This window comes from Dermacentor andersoni, chromosome 8 (genome assembly GCF_023375885.2).
Source record: "Dermacentor andersoni chromosome 8, qqDerAnde1_hic_scaffold, whole genome shotgun sequence".
Classification (NCBI taxonomy): Eukaryota; Metazoa; Arthropoda; class Arachnida; order Ixodida; family Ixodidae; genus Dermacentor; species Dermacentor andersoni.
In genome coordinates, this window is record NC_092821.1 from 127381089 (window position 1) to 127396198 (window position 15110).

The 15110-nt window shown below is 48.6% G+C and overlaps 1 protein-coding gene across 1 annotated transcript in view; it reads left to right on the forward strand.

Moving 5' to 3' along the window:
* Positions 1-15110, forward strand: part of LOC126525589 (ornithine decarboxylase-like) — a 41017-nt gene that overhangs the window by 17301 nt on the left and 8606 nt on the right. Inside the window, exons 2-5 of the mRNA XM_050173519.3 lie at positions 7837-8214; positions 12730-12829; positions 14160-14383; positions 14841-15001. Coding sequence (XP_050029476.1) covers positions 7978-8214; positions 12730-12829; positions 14160-14383; positions 14841-15001 — 722 coding nt within the window. The 5' untranslated portion in view covers positions 7837-7977. The remainder of the gene's footprint in view (positions 1-7836; positions 8215-12729; positions 12830-14159; positions 14384-14840; positions 15002-15110) is intronic.

Here is a 15110-nt window from a genome sequence, read left to right on the forward strand (position 1 = left end):
CCTGTAATGACCACCGCGTGTCGAATGCCAGCTACGCTCGTGAGGCGAATAAATCAAGGGCACTTGTGCGCGAGCACACTGACGGGCTCGTTTTCCGCGCGGTGTTTGCAGCTTCGTCGACGCGCTGTTATTTCAATTCAAACCAACTGCCGAGGAAAGCCGACTGTAAGCCAGAGTGGAGTTGAGACAGTTTGCGCGGTGAGTACCCGATCAACCTATGCGAAGTGAACGCTAAAGGCAAGGATACATGGGATACGAGCCGTTGCGGTTCGTATAACAATAAAACAATGAGCATATGCTCTTGGTGCTCTCTTTCACTGTCGTTGTTGCTGACGGTGTTGATGTTGTCTACAAGCATTCTGGTATATGGTGGTGGGGTCTATCCAAACACGAAGCAGATGGATGAAGTACGAGTTACACGTTCTATTTTATATATTCAACTTATATTCTAGCTATATCCTAGTTATTCTGGTTACATTTCAGTTCCCCTGGTCTTGCAGGTTATTCGAGCGTGATATTTTGTTTGTGTGCGTATCTGAACTTCATGATGACTGATATGCTCTTCGTATGACATCGCGAAATTCAGCGAAGCGTAATTTATTTTCCCTCTTGTTTAAAATTGTGGCAATCCGTGAATCGTTCGTGCAACGCTTATGAAGCCGATGAGACTGCTTCCACCTCACAGTAGTGTCATTTGAGCGTCACTGAGTAGGCGTTTAATCATGTTGTGCATGATACTGTCAGGTCCCAATGCAGAGCTGTGACATGCGGTCAAGGCCGCTGTCAGCTCGCCGATATTGAAAGGAAGGTTATAAGGTTCTTTATGCCCACCTTTGCGGTCGATTGCTTTGAGTTCTGCTATTCTGTTTTGTCTTAGGAATGCGTCGGAATAATCATTGGAACCAGATACGCGCTCGAAGTCTTCGCCAATTAAAGCATAAGCTTGGTCTTCCAACCTATTTACTTAATCCTTGACTAGGGGCAACAGATGTATCTATTGCCCCTTTATCCTTCTTGTCCAGTTCCATATTTTCGTCTCCTGAGTGCATGAATTTATACCTGAAATAAACCTCTCCCAGCTTGCCCTCATTGCATGTCGTCGCGTCCTTCTTCACTGGGATTTAGCATGTTTAAATTCTACAAGATTTTCTGCAGTAGGACATTCACGTAGTTTGCCCCAGGCTTTACTTTGTCTGCTTCGTGCCTGTCTGCAATCATCCACCAGGGGACCCGTCCTTTGAATGAAGTACCATTTGTTTGAGGAATGAACTCCTCAGCTGCGTCAATCGTAAAAGTGGTAAAGTATTATACAGCATGATCTAAACTAAAATTACTTATACAATCTCGTGATAAGTAGGTCGATTTATTAAAACATTTCCGGTCAGCTTAGGCTAGTTTCCTGCGAGGAACATGCGGAGGGGAGCCATGTTGTGTCACTAAGTTCAGTGTTACTGCGAACAGGTCATTTCCGAATGGATTTTTGATTACATGCCATTCTGAGTCAGGGAATATAGAAGCAGAACCAATCGACAGGTCTATTGATGAATAAGAATTATGATGATTATTGTAGTAAGTTGGTTCCTTCTTCATGAAGAGGCGCGCACCAGAGTTTACACGGAAGTTTTCCATGAGTCGAGCTCTCGCGTCGCATTGCGAGTGTCGCCACAACGTATTGTGAGCGTTAAAATCACTACGAGTATGTAGGGTTCCGGAAGCTGACCACTGATGTTACAAAAGTCTGTTTTACCGAGATTATTATTTGGGAGTATATATACGGAACATACTAGTGGACCAACTTGTTACAAAGAATTGTCCGAACTAACACGGCCTCAAGGGCCGTCTGAAGGGCCACATGCTCACAAGCTATAGACTTGTCTACGATTACTGCTACATAGCCGGACGACGCAAAAGCGTCGTCTCGTTCTTTTCTGAAGAATGGTGCATTGCCGAAGAAAGTTTGTTTGTCTAGATTTAAGATGTCCCTCTTGAACACAAAGCACATTTGGATTGTATTTGTGTAATAGTTATTTAACGTCATCGAGACTGTAGAGCCCTCACGTTCCAGTGTACTACTTGCGTATCCATATTGTTGGCATCATTGTGCCGTGTGCCAAAAGGAGTCGAGTTGGCTTACGAAATCTTTCCAGACCCCCGTAATCCGGCCCTTGGAGTGGTCGCGAGAATCGCGCCGAGAATCGACTCCTGGGAGCCGCTGGACTTCTCGGGGCAGGCTTTGCCCCGAAAAAGCGGGGCCTTGGAAGCCACCAACCTAGAGGTCGATGAGCCCTCCTTCAGAGGCGGCGCACCAGCGCTGGCTGCTGTCGCTTGGGGAGGGGGGGCTGGTGCCACTGCCGCGGCCGCAGCCTTTGGGGTCCGGGCCGGTGCCGGAGTCGGCATGCGGCGTTGCGGAAGGAAATGCACTATCCTGAAAGGAAACGACGCCCGTGCTGACGTCTAGGTTTGTTCCCTTTGCGTGTGTCTTAATTTGCGGCAAAAAAAAAAAAAAACACGTCCTTCACGAAACACCAACTGGGCCAACAAACAATTCTGCTGAAAGGAAACGTTCTTTGTGATCTTTGGCGTAATTGTTTCCGTTTCCCTCTTCCAAGAAGGACGTGACCGGGAGTGTGCAGGGTGGTTACCGTCGCAGTTTGCACTGTGGTGCGACTCAGCATAACTGTCGGCAGGATGATCGTGAGACGCACATTTTTGCACGTGTGGTAAGACCACGGCAGCTCTCGGGGCCGTGAACAAATCGCTGGCATTTAAAGCAGCGGCGTGGGTTGTAAATGGAATGTGGAGTATAAGTTGGATTTTCAGGTAGCCTGTTCCAACATATTCGGGTAGAGTACTTGTGCAGAACATCAAAAATTAGGTGTTTAGTGGGGATGTATTTGTCATCCTGCCTGCTCTTGATTCTTTGGACATTTGCCACGCGCTGTTCTTTCAGCCCTCAACGAGCTCGGTTTCACTGAAGTCTAGTGGGCCTTGCTCAGATATGACTCCACGTGTACTGTTCAGAGAACTGTGTGGGTTTATCGAGACGGGGGCATTACCGAGTTCAACAATTTCGGACAGTTTCTGGAAATGATTCTTGTCGTGGACTTCGAGTAACAGATCAACGCTGGCTATTTCCGTGTCCGTGTAGCCGGGACCTAGCTTTTCACTAAGACACTTCGCGACAACAAATGGTGATAGTGTTCTTGCAGTTTCTTCATTATTTTGACGGCTTAGGACGTGGTACTTCTGGTACATCTCATTGGCCTGGCCGAAAAGTTTCAGGGAGTCATTGGTGCGCCCTCTCTTGGAAAGAGGGCCATCAGGAAGTCGGAGGAACGATGAAAAAGCCATAAAAGTAAAACATAATTTCGGTAGCTATGCCAGCCGCCCAGCAATCCAAGTTGTCCGACGGTTGGATTTGAACCCGGTTTCCCCAACAAAGCAGCCTGATGCTCTACCCATTTGCCCATGGACTATACCTATGGCGACCCAAGTTGATGGGAAAGAGGTTAGGCGTGGACACAGAGACATATATGTCGCAAACTGGGTGAAGTTCTCAAAGAATGCTAACAGCATCACGAAGCCCTTGCAGATATATGCCCTTTAAAAGTCCTATCTGCTCTGCCACTGCTAGAAGTTTACCCGTGACTTAACAAACGCTTCACCATATCGGAGCTTATACTGCACCTTGCAAGTCGCTTGCAGCACTGTGGAAGCTGCAGTACTCCCTACCCAATATAGGGAGGCCGATTTGCACCTCGAGCTTTGTTCATCCGCGCCACGTCGTCTGCTCGCCGCCACAGTAAATCGCGATATACGGCGCGCATGCGCGAAGGTCATCAGTCCTCAGACATCAAGCGTCGCTGGAAGTTATCATGTACCAAGCGAAAAAGAAAAAAAAAACTATTTCCATAGTCTGCCATTATAATCCCACAGTTACGCCCGGAAGTACATTTCCGCTGCACAATTGGGATGTTGCCTGTGTACGCACCGTGCCTTCGGCAGCGCTGCAAACAACTTGCGAGGTGCAGTACAGCGAGGCGGCGTTGCCGGCTGCTCTCTGGCAGACGTTTGATGCGTATCGCGGCCTTCACCGCAAGAACTCTTGTTAACAGCGTGTCAGTAAAAAGAGAACTCTGATCGCCATCGCCGCTAAAGGTCGAACTCCTAGCCCCGGCAGCCACGTGCAGTCGACAACCGGACGCGCTCTAATCGTGTATTGCGCTACCGCGAGGCATTTCTTACTGGGCAATTAATGGGTGCGGGGTTGTGCAAGTCTGCGAGTAGTGTTGCTTTTACGCGTATCTTAGAGGACACGACGGGCAATACCGCATCGTATACGAGAAGGACATTGTGTACATCGATCGTGAAGGGCTCTTTTCCTTTTCTTTTCTTTCCTTGAGAAGACGGTGGCCTCCGCGGCGAGAGTCTGCTGCTGTCGATCGAAATAACGACCTGAGGGGTCGAGGAATCGAAGCCCGCACTTTGTTGTTTTTTAAACCTGTTTGCCTGCGATAGCCTGTCTTTCTTTCTTTTTTTCTTGACTGCCTTGCGGCAGTGCTGCTCAGGCCGGCTCGCAATAGAAGCGGCAGACGGTTTCCGTACTTCTCAGATATCGCTCTTACTTTTCACGGAAGGTCCGCTCGCGCACAAACACACACACTTATAACCATCATGAATGTAGCAGCCACAGAGTAGTAGTAGTACCACAGGTTGTAGTACCACATGGTTACTACAAGGAACTCTGGCGCTAGTGTCTGTGGGTGCTGCAAGAATGAGAATGATGGTTAGTCCATGCAGTTGCCTAGACTTTGACCTTCTAGTTTAAAACCAATTTGTCGCTTTGCAAATTATCATTTGTAGCAAATGCGACGGTGCGGATTATGCATGTGCGTGGAGTCTTGTCGCATTCCGAGTTTGGAAAAACAGGATTGCGTTGGAATTTCAACAGAGGCAGGCAAAACATAGCAAATAACGCCACAAGAACGTCTGAAGTCACAAGCAAGAAAATATAAAAAGAAATAAACTCCGGTACTCTGAACTCGAGTAAGGATGCACCGGCGAGCGCAGCATCGGCCAAAACCCTCCCCAATCTCCTGCTTTTCTTTTGTTTTCCTTGCTTTTGTTTTCCTTTGTTTGTCATATGTACCTCCGAGATGCGTAAAAACGAAACATCTCACTCGCGATAGTGAGTTTATCCTTGGTGTTTGCCCTATAGTTCATGTCAATATGTTTGAAGCCTTTTGTGTCATACGTCTAATCGCAAAAGAAAAGCACAAAATAGGGAGAAAGAAACGCACATGTACGCATGAAAGTCTCGAAGACAACAGCCGTCATTCGGCGAGTTCATTCTAGATGACGCCGCAATTCCGCGCCGTGCCCAAAGGCTCCGCCAGGGCGCGAAGTGTCTGCCCCTCGCTATAGCGTGAGTTCGTCAATGTGCACACCTGATGCGGCGACCGATTACAGCAAGAGCACGCGCACGAAGGATACGTGAATCCGCTGTCGGAAAACATTTCACTCGCAATTTTATGCGAAAGACCTTTCGTTTTATTTTCTTTTTTTGGCCCCCAAATGCCCACCGCCTTTTGCATTTCAATCAACGCGCGCACGTCGCATTCAGCGGGTCATGTGACCGTCGGACGTGTAACGCGAACAGGCTTCCGTGGAGACACCTCGGAGGAGACAACGAGAGAGAGAACGCAACGTTTCTTAACAGTCTTACGTAATCCCGGTGCCCTCGCACTGCCGACATTCAAAACCCACGCCACAAGCACGCGCTGGAGCGTGTGTATACGATACGAAGGAGAGAGCGGGACGGTATAGTAAAGGTGTCGGCTCGCGCCACGCGCGTAGCGGGACGACGTGGGAAATAAAACAAAAAGTATAAGAAGAGAAGTACTTTACGGTTGCCGAGGCATCTCGCCACGCCGCTGATATACACAACCATCGCCGCCGCCACGGCGTGACGGGCTCGTGCAGCGAGTTCGCCGCCAAGCTCCTCTTTACGATGATCCAAGGTTCGCCCCGACTGGGCGGCTCGGTCGTCCGCGACGCAGCGGTAACTCAGACGCGGAACCATGATAAGGCAAAACTAGCTGAGGCTACAGGAAACGCGAAGAAACTGTCAAAAAGAAGAAGAAGAGGCGACGCTGCGACTCATTGCGGAGCAGGCGGGAATAAGCGACAGGAAAACGCCGAACGAGAACCGGACGACAGGTGGTTATCAATTAGCTCGAAGAAGTTTGTCGTCAACAATGTTTGTGAGGCAGTGGTTGTCGGCGACAGCGCGTGAATACGGGAGTAAACAAAGCCAAAACGAGAACACTACGCTATCCTCCATCTTTCTCTCCCAGCTAGTTCTGGCTCTGACGGGGCGTTTTGTTGACGTCGTTGTCGATAAGCGTCGCTCGAACCTTGGAAAGGTTGATAATTCCTACGTCAATCGAAAGGATGCATGCGCAAGTTGCCGCAATCGGCACTGACGTCATGTGTCTCGTACAGATTCTAGACATGTCACCCTGCGACTCTGCGCAACCTCTAACAAAGAGTATCGTTATTACGGAATGGCTTAATGACGGACAATGGACCTTGACTGTGGTGTCAGTGGTCTCGCCTGAACGAACCACAGCGTTAAAAACTGTCTAACGTCTTACTGAATGTGACAGAATGAGCCATATTGCAGAATTCGCCATCTTGTCAGCTCTAATTGGCCCAGAGGGCTGTTACGTACGGCCTCTCTAAATTGGCTCAGCACACTGCCTCGAAATTTCATTACAAAGACCGTTTTGAGCAGATGGCCGTTCCAGAGTTCTTCAAATTCCGTCATTGGTTAAGGCTGTCGCGATGACATATGCACTAGACAGAGCTCTCGAAGAAAATTTCCGTATCTGGGATTGAAACGGGTTTTATTGCCATAATATCAGACTAAGCAACTCTTTAAGATGCCTGGACAACTTTAGTTTTCAGGGAACTGTCACTGTTCCTCTCGATATTCTCGTCATCCCCCTCAGCGATTTGCGCACGGTTCAAGTGTTTCAGAACGACGTCGAACAATTTTTTTTTTAGCGGCACAGTAGTGAGTAGGCTACACCTATATAAAGATGACTCCGTGCATCGTTTGATTGCACTTGGCTTCATACTGCAAGCTTCAAGGTGACGTGTAGAGGCATGACCTTGTTGCATAACCCTTGAACGTCCTTTTTGACTTCCTATGTAAGGCAACAGGCTGCCTATCTAGACACTGTTAAAATTCGCCATCTTGTCAGCTCTGATTGACTCGCAAGGCTGCTAGAAAGCCCCTCTGACTGTCTCAAAATGCCGCCATTACAGAATTCAATAATATGGCGTGATTTGGCAATATCTAGGATAGCAGCACCTCTCCTCGCGAAGACCAGCTGGGACGCTATATTATGGACACTACCGGAATCCCCAATATTCTACATCTTGTCACCGCTGATTGGCTCACAGGGCTGCTATACAGCCTCTATGATTGGTTAAGACTTACGCCAATATGGCAGAATTTGGCAATTTCCCAAATAGCCCCCCCTGGTCTTAGGCTTAACGACTCCGCGCACAGCGGCGCTATTGGGCACAGTCCTGGACCACCGCGTTTCCCTCTCCCGGCATCGCCTTCCTCCGTACGCGCGACTGCTCTAAGCCACTTTGCGTTTACGAGGTGGCAGCCGGATGGTCGCGGTGACGCCGCGAAACGCAAAAAAATAAAAATAAAACAATAACGATTGCAAAGAACACGGATCACAACGACAATCATTACTCCGCTATCTCAATGCCGTATTCTCAAACTGCTCCGTTCGTGGTCGTTCTGTCTCGCAGATAAGGCTGTTCCTCCTCCTCCCCCACCGAGCCCGCCGCTTGGTCTGCTGCGGCCCCCGCTGCTGCTGCTGCTGCGACCAGGGGCCGTCGAAGGTTTCGGCGCCGCGATATAAAGCCGAGGCCGCCACCGTGCCCGGCACCATGGGCAAGGAAGTCGTGCTCGAGTCATCCGGAGTCGTCCACCGCCACCACCACCACCACAAGCACCGCGCCGGCGGCAACCACTCGCTCAACAAGAAGCACTGCCCGTCGAGGGTCAAGCAGCCGCGCAGCGTCTCCAAAGGCACGACTCGAACAGCCATGCGGCACGACGCCATCCTCTTCAGCAACCTCAAGCCCCGGGAGTTCGCCCAGGAAGTCGTCGGCAAGACCAACAAGGTGAGGCACAGCACCGAGGCCGCGGTGTGGCGGATGCTCGGTTTGTCGGCTGATTCGGTATATAGCCGCGGTGTGTGTTCATTCCGATTTGCTTGCGCCCCGAGTGTATATACAGAGCCATGCATTTCCGGTGGGCTATACGATACGTGGCTGATTGTCGTGCACCGATATCTCTTGCCCTCAAGTTCGCGACATAACTGCTTGACGCAGCGACAAGAGTTCATCGTGAGCCGTGCGGCTAGCTGCGCGAACTCGTAAAGATGCCCACGTAGAAAAGCAACGCCGGACACGGCGAGCGTGAACTGGTCGCTGGTGGTGGTCATTGGTGAACGGTGGTGACTGCTGCGCCCGTTACGAGTGTGGGCTCGCCCTGGCGAGATCGCGGTGAAAAGGTTGCTGCGACGATCTGGTGCGTCTGGTGTGCGTTACATATAGGTTGCCTTTGAACGCCCGTCATGGCGAGAATGTGCCGACCAGTGTCGAAGACACCCGCACGTGTGTTGGCTTGTGTTGGTGACGACTCTCTAAATACTTCCGCGTGGTTGTTTCGTTGTGCGTTCGACGATAGTCTGTGCTTGCAATCGCCACGCATTTCTTACGGACGACCAATGGTTGGGAGTTGTGTGCCACGCGAAACACATTTTTCGAACTCGAGACACGAACGCGACGGTAACCAACGCACCCATATAGATGACGTTGCGGATTGTAGTGATGATCGCCGGATCAATGCCTGCGTATCTTTAAAATTAATTTCGGGAATTTACGCGCCATGAACACGACATGATTATGAGGCGCACAGTAGTGGGGGACTCCGCAATAATTCTGACACCGTGGGATTCTTTGACATGCACCAAATGCACGGTAAACGGGCGCTTTTTTTTTTTTCGCCCCGATCTAAATGCGGACGCCGCGACCGGGATTCGATACCCGCGCCCTCGGCCTTATACCAGCGCAACGCCAAAGTCACCACGACGGCTCTGCGTATCGTTGCAGCTACGACCAGGGATGACAATGGTTCTGAACGTTACTTGGCGTTGCGTTTAGTGAGCGACTGTGGTGCCCTGAATGCAGCGATTACGTTTTAAGAATGACTGATATTGTTATATCGTGGCGTGAATCGGGCGTCGTCACAGCCAATTCTTGCCGACTATACCACACGCTTAGTACGTATGCATTACTGTACCGTGGGCTGGTATAAAAAGGTGATGTGCCAGACCCTAAATTCTCGGAGTTTGAAAGTTGCGGGAATGCCAGATCCCGCGTGTTTGTTGTCGTTGCGGCGGTGATGTCGCGCCAAAATTGGTCGAATAAGGTGGTGTCACTTCGGCAGTGCATCAATTTTACCGTGAATAACATGTCGTTATCAGGGAAACTTGGGCAAGTTGGTACACGTCCACGCTTGACTAACGACAGCCCTAGCAAAGACGAGAACGATGAAATTAAGGTATACATTCACACAAGGGGGCCTGTAATGAAGAGGTTAGGGTAAAAAAAAAAATAACATTTCATAGTTGCTGTCTTGATTTTTTTTTTATGTACGAATGTACGCTCCACAGCCCATAAATAAAGACGAACAACGTTCGTTTCTAATTTTACTTCACCTGGAGTGGTATTTCCGCTTTGCGGGCTGTTGACGATAATAAAACGGCGCACACGGTAGGTGTTCGGTCCGCGCGACTGTCGTATATCAACCGCGAAGGACCTTCGTGAATCCTTTAAAGCTAAACCTGTACGCAGCGCCACTCTACGTATATTTACTAACGCGTGGCGTTAGACTCTTCTTTGCTTTTTCCTCGCGATTACAGTCATTGAAATTTACGACGAGGTCATGCCCCCCCTTTCACCGAAACAGTGGCGCGAAGACTCGCTCTGAACGCTGTTGGACTTCTTCGCTTGACACTGACGTTGAAAGCTCGGAAGATAACACGCCCGCGGAGATGACGCGCCGGCGAGGCAACGACGACGCCTGCAGTTTATGGGGCAATGCAACGACTGAAGCCGCCTGCTAATCCCCTTAATCTCCTCAGACCAGCGCTGTGGAAACGAGGCCACCAATTCGTTTCTTTTGTTTCAACTTGTTTTCATTCCTATTCGTCTTCATTTTTCGCGCTCTGGGCAATTTGACGGCAATTCCAAGGGGTCAAGTGTGGCTGTAAAGGCTCGACAGCCAAAAAAGGAGGGGGCAAACCGAGGGGCACGACTTTTTGTTAGACGCAACCGTACGAGAAGCCGATAAATAACGAAGCCAAGGAAAAGATAAGGGATGTTATTTGTAGTTTTAGTTGAAGCGCAGAAATGATAAGCTAAAGTGAAAGTGGGCGAAAAAAAGGAAGACAAGCCCCCGAAGGGCCCTTTATTGATCACGTCATTTCTACACTCCAATTAAAACAACAAATAGTTTCCCCTGTGCTTTCGTTGGCTTCATATGATTGTGTAAGCGTCACGGAAATACAAGCTGCAAGAGTACTACGCAGTTCTTTATTTCTTCGTTGGTAAAATATTGTAACATGAACATTTTGTTGAGATAGAGAGAGATAGAAATATGTATTTTTCAATCGGTCATTACTACAACTGATCAACACTTTTATTTCGGCTTTTAGTGCCTTCTCGTTATCTCAAGTTTACTTTAGGAGTCTTGCAGAGCTGCGAGCAATTCCTTTAATGTGCTCACGAAAACGATGGGCTTCCCTTTGCCTCACTCTCGCCCTAAAGACGCCGGGTTGTATACGATCCAAACGAGAGCGAAGGGAAAGAGCGTCGCTTTTTCCCTGCTGCAGAAGTGCCGGTATACTTGCTGATCTGCCAGGAAATTGAGAGCTTCGTGCGTTCTCCAAGAAAAAAAAAATAGTTTGGTTCTGTTTAGTTTTAAATGTTCTTTCATGACAGAAAAAATATTGGGACGAACGCGTCTAGTTGAACTGTCGAATATTCGCATGAAAAAAAAAAAAAATGTCAGCTGCGTCCTGGCAGTATCGGTTTTGTTATCGCTCATTTGATATCCTCTCGATGAAATGATGTAACATGGTTATAACGGCGCGTTTTGAGGACAGGACACGGAAAGAATGCACACAGGACAGTTGAAGTTCGGCGACTGCCCTGCGTGCATTCTTTCCGTGTTTTGTCCTCAAAACGCGCCGTTACAACCACGTTCCAGCAACCAACTAGCCCATCTAAGTCTGTTAATCTCGATGACATCAACGACGCGGTTACCTGAGATTAGAGGTTGCAGATGTGAGGCAGATAAGAAGCGTATCAGCCAAATGCATTGACCTGTTGTCGTGCGAATGAAATTAGAAGAATGAAAAGCTGGCCCGTTTTCTTCTTTTTTTCCCCCATTCACTTGTTCACACTGTGCGCTTCTACAGCAAAGGTCTGTGTAGGAGCGAGCATCGAAGTACCGCCCTTTATTCGGTCGAGCTCCTCTACACGTATAACGAAGGGAATATTGTGTCCCAGTTCAATGGTGACCGGTGCGGTGTGCCACCTTTACAACGAAATGAGCTGTATAACGAACGATTTCGGAGGCACTTCTCTACGAAGACGTTCGACTGTATACGTATAGACAGCGAAGTTGTATTTCATTGATAGTTGATTTTATTCTGTACTGAGTGCATCGTTAATTCAGGAGCCGATTCAAAACCTTGTTCTTGATTCTTTCTTTTTCTTCCTTTCTTAATCGCAGTCTTTGATGCGCACACACTAGATGACTCAAAGAGCTAGCTCGCGTTGGCGCGTGACAAGCATGCATGCGATCGTAGCCTGATAAGAAAGAAAAAAAAGAAATGAAGGTTGCGCTGACCGTGGCTTAATGGTCGCGCTGGAAGGCTTCGGATCCATTCTACCATCGGACACTTGAATTCAGTTTTTTTTTTTAATCCAAGAGGGTCCAAAACGATGCGAAACAGGAGCCTACCTAACTACCTACCTACCACGAAACAGCTGTATGTTAGCGGTCGTCCCCCTGTTCGTAGGTGTGCTCGTTTGCTTCACGCTAAAGCTATTGTAAGCGCTCGACATTTTTTTTTTCTCAAACCTTTTCTTAAGGTACAGCATGGACATATTTGCAGTGTCTTCTTACGATGGTAGTGAGCCTGGATCACGTATTTGGAGGCAAAACAGTGTAACTTCGACGAGCTGACTACATGTAGTTTAGGTACTTTGCCACGGCGCATCCGATTTCCGCTCATAAATATTAGCTTTTACAGGAGCTGTATGCGGTATGGCATGCTCAACCTGTGCCCTGTCAGTGGACCGTCGAAACTGCCTTTACCACGACCACCCCTTTAGGCGTAGGCTCAAGAAGTATATTTATCGTAACACGCCGCTAAGGGGCGATTCTCTAGCGCCTTGAGAATAATAATTGAAGAATATAAGTGTCCTGAACAGCTGACCCACCATTCTAACAAGCGACGTTGATAAATGTATCGTTTTGATGGTTTCTAGACTGCTCGGACGCCTTTGTGCCGACGATAACATCGACATACGTGGTTCATTGCGTTTCGTGCGTAACTGCAGGATGACTTGGACAACCCGTTCTACATCGTGGACATTGACGACCTACTCTACAAGGTCGACCTATGGCGCAAGTCTGTGCCACGGGTGAAGGCTTTTTACGGTAAGCTTGCTTCTGGTTTGATCTATTCTAGCGGTTCTCTCAAATTTGTGGTGATAGCAATATTGGCGTCATACGTACGCTTAAAAAATAATTGGAGGTGTAGGTTCATCGAGCTTCCCTTCAGAGTTGCATGGAAGCATATATATATATATATATATATATATATATATATATATAATGTGTGTGTGTGTAGAGAGAGAGGGGGAAAGAGAGAGGGACTGATACGCATACGCGCCGGAACATCATTTCATACTTCACATAACACTTCAACGAATTTTGCTGTAGCCTTTGATTACCTTGCACAAACACTCTATTTAGAAGGTGCCCAAGCAACAATTACCTAGCGTTATAACAGTTAAGAGCGCAGTGCAGCAACAGTGCTATAAGGGTTGTCTAAGTCTCTCAGCATGATCTGTAGAATTTCTACATTTTTTTGTTCAATAGCTGTATCGAAACCCCCATGGAAATACTTCACTAAAGGCACAAGGAACAGTGGACGTTGTCACAGGCGACGGCATGCAGAGAGACCGGCAATTGTCCCATTGTGTGGCGCACCTAATGTAATTATATCCATGACTCCATGGTACATGTAATTAATGGGACTCTGACAATATACACTGAATGAGTTAGGACTTCTGAAGTATTCGTTCGAAACTATAATTTTGTTAATTTCACGGTGATAGGTTATTAGAAGCTAATGCGAAGGTAAGAGTTGCATTTTTTTTCTTCTTTGAATTTTGCGCAGAAGACCCAGCGCCGCTATGTCAATAACACGTCACGGATTTCAAAGCTATTTTTCTTCCCCCGTATTTTGGCTTCTGCGACTGGATAAATGTTCTCAAACCTTGCTAATCTCTGTTTTTGGCTGCTCTACAGTAACAATGCAGTCTATCTTTGCGGATAAGAATTGGTTCGGCATCAGCTCGTCGGGACGAGCTGATGTAGGAAACTGAAGGTCTTTCGCCTTTGCGTCTTTCCTGGCTAACCAAGCCTTTTCTCATAGCGTCGTGGCTTTTTTGACATTGCATAAAAATAATTTACTATATTACTGCTCAACAATTTTTCTGCCTTTTGAGAGACAAAAAGAGAGGGGGGTTAACCAGACGCACTGCCGGTTTGCTACTCTGTTCTGGGGAAGGGGGAATAAAGGGATGAAAAGAGAGCGAGATCGTTAGCTCCTCGCGCACTCGAAGGTGGGCACCAATGTCTGTAAGACACCGCAGACGCCCGTGTCTCTGTAGCGTCACCGTCCCTATGCAAAGGGGGGGGGGGGGGAGGCGCTGGGTGCAGGATGACTCAGCCGCTTTCCTCTCGTGTCTCCCTCCGACAGCTGTCAAGTGCAACGACAACCCGATCGTGCTCGAAGTGCTCGCGGGCCTAGGCCTGGGCTTCGACTGCGCCAGCCTCGCCGAGATCGAGGCCATCATGTCGCTCGGCGTGGACCCGTCGCGCATCATCTACGCCCACCCGCAGAAGCACGTCACCTACCTGCACCGCGCGCACGAGCTCGGCGTCGACCTCATGACCTTCGACTGCGCCGAGGAGCTGTACAAGGTCAGCGCTGAGGTGTTTTCATAACTTGAAAAAGTTACGCTATACGACACACTAAGTAACATAAAAAAAAAAAACACTGTTCTTGTTAAAGTCGCGGCAATGGGTTGACTGTTCGAAGAGCATATAAAAGGTGTAAAAGAGTATTCTTTTTTTTTTATTCCGCGCCGGTACCCCGAGCCATTATGTCAGTATGACGTTACGGATTTCAAAAGTATTTTTTTCGTATTTGGGCCGTTTTGGCTGAGAAAAAGTTCCCGAAATTACCTTAGTATATAATGTACGCACTCTATATTTAAAGAAAAGCAAATTAACTAGGCCCCAGCAGACGCCATGAAAAATTTGTGACGTCACGGGTGGTTGGTGCGACGACTTCAAGGTGGCGTCACCACCTGCCTTCTCTTCTTGCGTCCCTTTCCGAGCCCCCGAATTCTCCAGCCATCTTTTCTCGTCGCTCCAGGTAAAGGAGCACCACCCGTGCGCTCGTCTGGTGCTGCGTCTCAAGGTCGACAACAAGAAGGCCTGGTTCGGCATGGGCGACAAGTTCGGCTGCTCCGAGGCCGAGGCCATCAACCTGCTCCACCTGGCCAAGGACCTCGACCTGACCGTCGTGGGCGTGTGGTGAGCTGCGCTACGTAGCCTTCTCCGCAGAGACTAAGGCTGCACGTTCGGTCTGTTGCTGCGTCACGCTAAAGCCCTTAAGCGTAAATGCTACAGGAATAAAAGAGGG